Source organism: Corvus cornix, chromosome 6, assembly GCF_000738735.6.
Source record: "Corvus cornix cornix isolate S_Up_H32 chromosome 6, ASM73873v5, whole genome shotgun sequence".
NCBI lineage: Eukaryota > Metazoa > Chordata > Aves > Passeriformes > Corvidae > Corvus > Corvus cornix.
In genome coordinates this window covers 6,861,105-6,871,532 of record NC_046336.1, presented here as the reverse complement: position 1 = coordinate 6,871,532, position 10,428 = coordinate 6,861,105, and the positions used below count along the sequence as shown (strand labels likewise).

General features: G+C 41.2%; 1 protein-coding gene across 2 annotated transcripts in view; it reads right to left on the bottom strand.

Annotated features, from left to right (window-relative positions):
- Positions 1–10,428, bottom strand: part of HSPA12A (heat shock protein family A (Hsp70) member 12A) — a 53,232-nt gene continuing 42,804 nt past the window's right edge. For both annotated transcript variants that reach the window (XM_039553884.1, XM_010408515.4), the window contains exons 8-12: positions 9,461–9,547; positions 8,871–8,975; positions 8,194–8,452; positions 6,448–6,551; positions 1–5,176 (exon numbers count right to left, since the gene is read on the bottom strand). In XM_039553884.1, coding sequence (XP_039409818.1) covers positions 4,542–5,176; positions 6,448–6,551; positions 8,194–8,452; positions 8,871–8,975; positions 9,461–9,547 — 1,190 coding nt within the window. In that variant the 3' untranslated portion in view covers positions 1–4,541. The remainder of the gene's footprint in view (positions 5,177–6,447; positions 6,552–8,193; positions 8,453–8,870; positions 8,976–9,460; positions 9,548–10,428) is intronic.

Sequence of the window (10,428 nt, the reverse complement as noted above, 5' to 3'; positions counted from 1 at the left end):
TTAGTTTTAAGGTATTTTATTTGACATGACTGAAGACACAAGAACACTCAAGATACAATCCAGACAAGTTGTGAACAGCTCCAAGTATCAGTGAAATCTGAATTTATCTTGCACAGAGGTGAACAAGACCACAATGGTTGGTTTTATAATATAGTTTAAGACTATTTCAAGCAGGTGTGACATTATGCCCAACAACTTTTATACTGTTCATCCGCTTAAGCCACTTCGTATCATAAATATGCAGCTTATCTTGGCTATTAAATCTCTGCAATATATAATTAGCCTTCTCATAATAATGCATTAAAACTCCTGTATATTAATATTGGTATACTCATACCAATGCAAGCTGTCCTAACCACCACTGCACATTTATCATATTCTAGCACAATTAATCATTCCATCACAATTAGCTGCTAAACTTCAGCCGAGAGTTCAGTAACTTGGACCCAAACTTGCAAGTCTGCTTAGAGCAAAACTCCTGCCAAGACCTTCTGCTTTCCCTATGGATAGCAGGCCTTGTTGTCTTTTCAACATTAAGTTGCACAATGTCATCCGAAACCCCTACTAAAAAAATGCTCTGCAGGGAATCTCCTGCAAAAGTATCACAACTACAGTTCTAAGAATGCCTCATTTCCTAGTAAATTTCATATTACTTTTACAGCCTAGCATCCTTTATCAAAATGGGCATCCACATGCCTCTTACAATGTAAAGTTGTTTAATTGGGTTATAGTCTATAGACCACAGCAAAATATTCTACTCAACAATTCTAATTCCTTAGAGAGACAAGCTAATTTTCCATTCTGAAAGAGGGCAACAAGGACAGCTGGGAGTTTCTTCAGTAGTTCAGTGCTCTGCAAAGATAAGCTTGATAGTGTTCTCACCAGACTGAAGGAGGAAGTGCAAAAATATGTAAACCACATTTTACAGTTACAGGGATCTCAGCAACAAGGCCCTGCTTGGATCCAGATGGGATCTCACAAAAGGTGAATCAGAGAGGGCAGAGAATCACTGCTGTGTAGGGAACTGTGCTTCAGAAGAGCTGCAGAAACCACCTGTAGCTTTCCCTGCAGACAGGCTGGAAACAGCACAAAAATCATGGGCCACCTGACCTTGCAGGTCACCTCCTCTTCACAGGGGAGACAGGGGGTGGCAGCCATTTATTAGATCAAATCCTGTGTTAAGGCCACTGAAAACAGACCTGTGCAGAACTGGACAGATTCAGCTTAACAAAGCATGCAAAGACAGCAAAGCTTATTTTTCTGTAAGAACTTTTGTTTTTTGGTAGGTGGACACGGTAGACAGAGACTGGATCTTACCTGCAGCTACAATACAAGAGTGTTGCCTGGCTTTGGAAGGTAGTTTTTCATTTGTTGTTGTTGTTTTTTAAACTAGAGAAGATCCTTTTTAAAAACCCAAAACCTAGTGAAGAAGCTGTATACCCAGATTTTACAATCTGATTTTTGGTTTTACAGGAGGATTCATCCATTATTATGAAGAACTGCTGGAGATGGAACGGTCACCATCTGAAACAAAGAAATGAAAACCCCAGCAACAGACTATTGCATTTGTGTGATGTGCTTAGCTGGTATGACTTGCATTGCAGGAAGAATGTTGTATTCTCTGACACACCAACATTTCTTTCCTATTATTATAAGATCGGCCTTTCACATTTCATATCTTACCATCTTTAAAAGCCTATAATTACAGAAGCTGATTGAGAAACTATGTTATTTAAAATTAACAGCTGAATGAAATCAACAGAGGCAAAGTGCATTTTTATACAAGAAAATAGCACTGTAGAAAGAAAGATTCTGTACAATATTTAAATATTGTATATACATAAAATTATATTGTTCATAACTCATCTTAAAGTTTCTCTTGTTTGTAAACCATGGAAAGCAACACACACAAAAAATCCCAGTATTTAGCTTTTAAAGCATTTAGCAGGCAGCTAATTTAGCAGGAAATCGACTGCTAGCAAGCACACTTTGTAATTATAGAAAGTATCCAGCAGGATACTGTGACTAGCATTCTCCATAGTCCTTTATTTATTTATTTATTTTAAAGCTGAATGCAGAACACATTTCCCACTCAACCAGGGAATTCTGCAGGAGACACAGAAAACTCAATGACAAAATGCAGTGGATCAGTTCTGCAGCTCTCTACTGTGGCAAAACTCCAGGATAAACACAGAAAGTTTAAGTGCAGGATTGGAACATAAATTAATGAAATAACTGATAAAGCTTTAATTTCCCAAAAGTGTCAGTAATGGATTTAACTCATGCTCAACTCTTTAAAAAGGAAGGTTTAGATTAATAATTAACATTGCAAAGTTTTGGAAATGTAATGAATTCCAGCAGGTAATCAGGCAGCTCTGTATAAATGCTCTGGAAAGTGTCAGCATTTTAGGGTGATTCTGCAGGTTGGTACCAGTCTGATAATTTGGAGTGGGACTAGGATTTGAATCTGAAGCTGTCAGTTCATGGCAGATACAGAATGTATGTTTCAGAAGTTTTCCTCCTGTAGCATTTTGCAAAATAAAAACTATTCTAGGTGCAAAAGAAATTTTCCAGGTGAGCACGCTCAAGGAAACGTTTCCAGAAAGTTATTATTTGGAAAACAAGATGCTATAGTGGCCATCAGTGCATTTCCCCTGTGTCAAGAGCTCTGTGCTCACTTCCAGTAAGGAATGCTTTATTTAATGCTATTTGTACTTTCATTCTATTGGCTTCTACCTTCCACTTCATTGGCCATTCAACTCAACCCAGCAATACATTTTACTCAACTAAAATGTTTGCTACAAAAAATACATTATGGTACCTTTGATCTGAATGTTTTGTCTCTTCTGAATTGTTTAAATGTTTCAGCCATCATCTAGCTGTGCTTCCAAATCTTAACATAGGAATGAACAAGAAAACAAATATAATCACTTGGGGAAGTGCATGATAAAGCAGATGGGTCAGAGGGACGTTGGCAGGCTGGAGAAATGTGCAGACAGGAACCTCAAAAAGTTCAGCAAAGGCAAGTACAAAGTCCTGAACCTGGGCAGGAATAACCCCATGCACCAGGAGAAGCTGTGGACCAAGTGTCTGGGAAGCAGCCTGGCAGCAGAACAGCACCTTGACATCGTGGCAGACACAAGGCTGAGCGTGAGCCAGCAACGTGCCCTTGCAACAAGGAATGCCAGCAGCCTCCTGGGCTGCACTGGGAACAGCACTGTCAGCAGGTCTAGGAAAGTGATTATTCCCCTGATTCAGCCCTGGTGAGACCATGTCCAGAGTGCCAGGTCCAGTTCTGTGCTTCCCAGGACAAGAGAGACACGGACAAATGGCACTGAGACCAACAAAGGGTCATGAAGGCAATGAAGGGATTGGGGGATCTTTCATGTGAGGTGAGACTGAGAGAGCTGGGGCTGTTGGACTCAAGGAGGCTCAGGGGATGCTAGGAATGTGTACAAGTGCCTGAGAGCAGACAGGAAAGAGGATGCAGCCAGACTTCTCAGAGGTATCTAGTGAAGGAGCAAGGAAGAAGCAACACACCTGAATTTAAACTCAAGAAATTCCTTTCAGAGGTAAGAAGAAACTTTTGCAGTGAGGGTTGTCAAGTAAGTCACCTGGAGTTTAGGGATCTTCATTTTGGAAATAATAAAAATTAGAAAAAGCAACTTGTTCTGATTGATACTGCTTAGAACTGAGAGGTTTTATCAGACAGTCAATGGATGTCCCCTTCAAGTTCAGCTACTCTGTGATTCTATGGTTTCAGATGGAGACTAATAAAAATAAATTTAGAAGACCCGGAAGAGAAATAGGTTTGTTCTTAATATTATTTTCCGAAGTATAATGAAGGTAATGCTAGCTAATTAATCTGACAGCTTGTTCTGAGAGCTTTGACAACAAAGGCCCTGTTTTCAAACTGGAGCAATCAATATTAGGCTCCCAAAACACATATCTATTTCCTAAATATAATTCCAAGGATTTCTGGGGATTTTCTTTACTCAGAATTTAAATAATTTAGTTCCTATTTCTTTGAGTCATTGATTTTCAGCACTTTAAATTCTGAAAGCACTGGGCAAATTCAAAAGAATACTATGAACTACTAATTTGTTCCCATTGCCAGAGGATGGTGCTGTTTAAACAGATATCCCACACAGATACATGCCCTACAACAGCCACGTGGGTTAGTGAGTTTTTCTCAGGAGGAAGAAGAAGAAGGCGAAGAGATTACAACTTGGTATATTTTTAACTAACCTTCAGGACCCAACAATAATCAGTGTTTACTAAATAAAGGTAGATCTTTAAGCATGCTTGAGTAACTTGGTAACTTTTACTACCTCTGGAACTTTTGCTCCCAAAACCTTTTAAGGGTCTTTCAAAAATCCAGCCTTTGGTCACCAAAGGGCACAAACACGACATACCCCACCTTACTAGCTGTTCTCATGTAGCCTGCTGAAATTCAAGGTGATGACATGACAGACGGAAGTCAAAAAATGCAACAGTGGAAGATCAGTCTCACAAACAGGCTGTGGTGGGGGAAAGGGCCGTTAGTAATTTAAGAAATCAATACCAACTTTGACACTTTTAGAGGTTGCAACATCAACAGCCATGGCTTTGATTTCAGTGTCCCCAAACTGCATCAGTGTTTTGATCTCCCGCCGGCTGGGCACAGAAGCGTCAGTTCCCGTGAGATCCAAGCGCAGGGTGCCGCACTTCTTCACGCCAGGCTCGGTGATGAAGCTGACGTTGTCTTGCTCTGAGCTGTAGATATTGATCACTATTACTAACTGAGAAGGCTTGGCAGGTGTGTAACTGCGTGTCACAGTCTCTCCCAGGGCTACAGACTGGTCGGCTGAGATGAATTTGTCAAAGACATCAGTGCACCAGCGCGTGCCGTCTTTGACCAGCAGCTTCTCCGGGGGATGCTTCCCCTCCACAAAGCGGTTGAGCACCCCGACACCGTAGGTGAGAGGGGAACGCCGCACCTTGATGACAGCAGGGTCGAGGCCAAAGAGAACAGCTCCTTTGAGGATGGTCAGACCCACATCCTGGGGAATGATGACCCTGCACCTTGAGCCAAAAGCGCTCTGGACGGCTTGTTGGAGCAAGGGGGATTCAGCGAAGCCGCCCACCAGGAACAGAAACTTCACATTGGTCACCTCCGGCTTATCAAACACTTCACCTGAACAGAAACAGAGACCATTCAATAAGGAAAAATCCACTGTGATGAGGCAGAGTCAGTGAAAATCCCCATGTCTGAGTGCACTGAGTGTTTCCTGCACATGATCTGAAATTGACACATCTGTGCCCACACTGCCACCCTCAGCATGCACCAGTCCCATGTCTGTAGTCTCTACAACATTTCACTATGAATTCACTTACCTCAAAGCATACAACATTTCTGAAGTGGCATTTAAAACAGACCCTTTACTGAATTCCAGATAAATCACCCCATTTCAAATTCACTTATTATTTCTGACCCAAACATCTTAACCACAACAAATACCACCTGCAAAATAACACCTCTTTACATTTTTACGCATGTTCATTCTTAACTTAAGCCTGCATCTCCTACTTTCCAGAAAATCATGCAGTTCAGTTGTCAGCTCACTTGTAGTTCAAACAACTGAGTTACTTACCACAACTGTTGCAATCCTAGGTGCCTCCCTCCCTGCTCACATATAAGCTGCTCTATAATTGTTGTCTTACTAAGTTCTGAAGTTTAGCTAATAATCCCTCACATGTGATGAGCAAAGCTGGATATTCCATTGCAAACAGTGCTTTGTAATCTGTAGAAAGCAACACTTTTCTCACCACATGCATTGTACTCTACTTGATACAAATTTCATCTTCCACCAGAAAAGACCTTAAATAGTAACTTTCCTAATAAGCACATGTCACTTTCCATTACTGGACAAATAAACTCATTGCTGTTTAAGCCATGCCTGGAAGTACTTTTACCATGATGCATCATTTACCATTTGTGTTTTAGAGATGTCAGTGATTTGGATGGTCATGAACAAATGTGACCTTCCAGTGGGAAGGAAGGAACCAGAGGTCTTAATACCAGGAATAATGAGAAATTAATTACACTTCTGGCATTATTTAGTGGTTGCCTGAAACTGAAAAAAAGAAAGGCAGGATCGGGGTTTCTCAGTGCATGTCAGCCTTCTGAATGCTTGCAGCCCTGGAAGCACAGAGTAATTGAAGCTTAGGCAGGAACAGGACTGGATCACACCCAGTAAACAGTTCATAGCTAGTAGGAGTATGTGCTCAGGACACATCCCTTACTTTTATTATCTGCCTAGCTGATCTGTAGAGAGCTGCAAGTTTCAGAACTGAATTCCTTGTCCACAACTGGTGCATAGCAGGAGGGTTGTTACTGGGTTGAACTGGGTGAGCAAAGCTCCAGTTTCAGCTCAGCCAGAAATGGAATCACACACAGGTACGTACTCAGGTGCTGAATGATCTGGTCAATCGTGGGTTTGAAAAGAGCATTCATTGCATCTGGGCTCATCCTCAGCATTCCCTGGGAGGACCACTTCACAAAGTCCACACTGCAAAAGAACAGTGAGAAAGAACATTAAAGCATTGCAGCTGAGCTGCAAAACAACCACCAGGTATTAAATAAATGAATTAATAAGTTTACAGAATCTGCATGCCTTTTCCTTAGTAGAAAGTGCCCCAGCTCACCCTAGTCCCATACCAACTGCAGTTATGTAAAACTTGAAGGGAGAATTATTATTTTTGCTTGTCTAATTGTTGTTTTCTTTGCCTGATTGCCTTCCACAGCATTAGCAAGGCTCAACTGCTCTCTGAAACAGCTGGCAGTCAATGCAGTGCTCGCTCATCTGAAACAGCACTGATTCATCCCCAGAAGGGCAACATTTAGATTACAGCAGTAGCAGGCCAAAGCCACTGGAAACACACAAGGAAAACAATCAAGTTGGGAAGCCTCAGGAGGCAAAAGAGAGAACAGCATTTTTAATGAGGCATAACATTTATTAAGTGAATACAGGCATTATGCTATTCTATCACTGATACACATCTGTATAGCTCAGTAATCTCCCTTTCATTCATGCACATTATATGTCAACCTTTACACTCTTTCTACCCTGTTAGCCAATTCATTTCATTTCATTTGAAGGGAGCATTTAGCATCCCAAGATTCACCATTAAGGTTATTAATAAAAAGGAGATGGCCTTGTGTGGGGGATTATTTCCAGAAATTTTTAATGATTTCAGAACCTCAGTCTCATTTAGAAAGCAACTTTTAGCTGGGTTCAAAGTCATTTAAGCTTACTGTACATTTGCCAATAACTTCTGAAAGAGATGCAGGAGTTCCACCCTGCATACTACATTCAACACTGGCTAGTTTAAAAAATTAAGGTACAGGTACTAAATACCAAATCTTCCCCTCTCAGGTCCCAAGCCTCCTGCTCCAGATTCACAGGTTCTCTTGTTCATTCTCTTTTACACCATTAAACTCCAAGTTTTCTGTAGTATATAACTTCAAAAGATGCAAAATGCCCATTTCTACTTTCTTCTCACTTCCTTTTCTACAGCAGTCCATGATCTTATCACTTAGGGTGACTTCTCGATACTGAAAATCATGAATTAAAATCTCTGGAGGGGATTATGTCTCCCTGCCTATCAGGAAAATTATCAAACTTGTAAAATACTGTAAGAAACAAAAGCCTGCCATCACTTCAAAAGCTGAACACTTTCCCCTTGCAGAGCTTTATGTAGTAGCATATGTTTTCTCCAGTGATCTGATACTGTTAATAACTTCCTTCAAACCATAAACATATTTACACATCTCACAATCTTGGATTTTTTCCAGGATCCAGGCCGCTAAAAATTAAGGTTCTAGGCAACAAATCCTGTGTTTGATCTGACATTCCTAATTAACATGCAAGGGACTCGAATATACAAAGGAAGTGATGCAGTGGTGGCCTAGCAGAAGTCGTAGAAAGCAATACCTGAAAAGTGCAAGTCTTGTACAGAAAAGCTTTTGCAAGACATCGATCAGAACTTTTCATTCTGGAAACTGCACTAGAGGCAGTCCCATTTTCTCCTCCTTGCATTACACTTTTACACCGTTACCTTTCAGTCCTAATATAATTAGGATATTTTAATTATTTGTCTTTGCTACCAGTAGTTAATTCTGCATCCATGTGGTTTCAATTGTCTACTCACTTGCTTTTCCTCAAGGCATGTTCTACGCTGTGACCTCGGAACTTCTTGTAGTAGTCAATGAAGGAGAAAGGCAGGGTGATGTTCAGGGGGTTGGTCCTGTCGGGAGCTGCCGCCCGCTTACGGGACTCGAACGCGATCATCAAATCCACCCAGGCTGCAGGACGCTTGATTTTAAACTGCTCAATGAAATCCTCTCCAAATATTTTACACAGGAGCTTTTCAAACTCGTAGTCCACACCTAGAGAACCATATGGTCCACCTGTACCACAGACACAACACAGCTTTAATATTCTGGATATTCTTTAATATTCTTACGACATTTCGAGTTGACCACGTACACATCAGAACAACACTCTCAGGGCTGTCATGGGAGAAGGTCCACAAAAAGAGGTTCTTTTCTATAGGTAACAGCTGGTCTGATAGACAACATGCTCTCACCTTTGCCTCACTGTTACTCCTGTATCATCATAGCCACTGTAACACTACCACTTATAAATGAGTGATTCAGCCATCCAGCAGCTGGGTTATACTAATTTTGAGTGCTGGTCTCATTTCAGGAAGAACTGTCTGTAAAATGCAATAAAGGCATACATTTCCTGCCCTGACAAGCCAAAACATTACACAAATGTATAATACACAATCTAATTACATAAAGCAAGCAGTGGAAGTGACGTTACCTGTTGCTTTGTAGAGCTCCTTCAGATGTCCTTCAGGGAGCCTGATCTGATGGACAGTCATATCCACTGTGCCTCCTCCGCTGTCAACCACGATGTACCGATCACCTGGAATGCCAAGGGGAGAGCTCACTGCAATGAGAGCTCCTGAGGCACCAGGGGAGATAATGGCCTACAGACAGCCAGGAATGGCTGTGCTGGAGACTTGATCTTTGCTAGTAATTATAACACAATGATTGATAACAGATATCAAAGTCAGATGTCAAAAGCTATTGAGGCAGCACAGCTGAAAAGCAGATCAGTGGGACTGCTCATGCTGCTGGTGTACATCCTAGTGGGCTACCAAATTAATGTTATGCCTGTTCTGAGTAAAATACTCTGGCTGCAATGGCTTTCCAGCATCTCTTTAATAAATCATACTTTGCTAGAGCATACAGAATTGCAGTCCAGAATTTAAACTTGTGGGTTTTTTCCTTTTCCCCTTTATAACCACTGTGAGAACAATGCAGTGCACAGCACCTTTGTGGGAAACACAGTATCTGCCTGCAATACAAAACCAGTGAGAGCAAAGTTTGTTCAGGAAAGGACAGTACCTTCCTCCAGCTCAGACCAAATCTCTCCTATGACATTTTCCACCATGAAGGTCCGGCTCTGCCGGTTCCGGCGCACGTGTTCCTTCCCTAGTGAGTGACAGAAAGAAGTTACTGAGTATAAAAAAGCAAGAAGAAATAAAATCATAAACTGCAGGAAACAAGTGCCAAGCAGGCTGACAGAGCTGTATGTGCCACTTCGTAACAAAACAAATGTACAAAAATTATTGCATTGGAACCAGGAATGTTAGAATGTCATTCCTAGAAAGAAGGAAAAATGGTTTATAGCCACCCTGATCTTCCCTGATATTGTTATATATACTTCTATGTATTTTAATATATATTAATTACCTAATACAAATAATGCAAATTAATCATGTACAGTAATAACCTAATAAGAAAGCTATAAACATCTCTGACTTGTGTTTTTTAATACACTCTGGCTTGCAAAGCGTGTGCTGGCAGCAGGGTGGGGGGCTGGCAGCCAGCTGTGCTCACAGCAGCCTCTATCAGTAGGTGGCAGTCCCAGCCCGCTCCCAGACAACGCCGACACCACCCGGGATGGGAACATTCCCACACTTACAAAAATTGCTGCTCATTTTGAGTGCTCAGGCAAATACACCTCCCCAACCTCTTAGGATGTCAGTCTACCTCAAAACAAGCAGCCAGAAGCACTGCTGCTCAGATTAGTAACTTCTTAAGGACACAGTGACCACCAGGGCTGACCCTCATGATATTTAAAATATACACCAATTAAAAACTAGGAGTCATCTTGCAAGACTATTGTAACAATCAGTTAACTTACAAGATTTAACTTCTACTTAGACATTTAAAAGATGCAAAACAATCTGTCAAGAGAAAGCAGAGTAGTGAGAACCTCTGCTACTTATGCTTCTAAATCAACCTCTATAACTCAATGATCAAAAAAACCTGCATTCCTTGTGTTATCTTCACTCACCTTCAAAGGCACT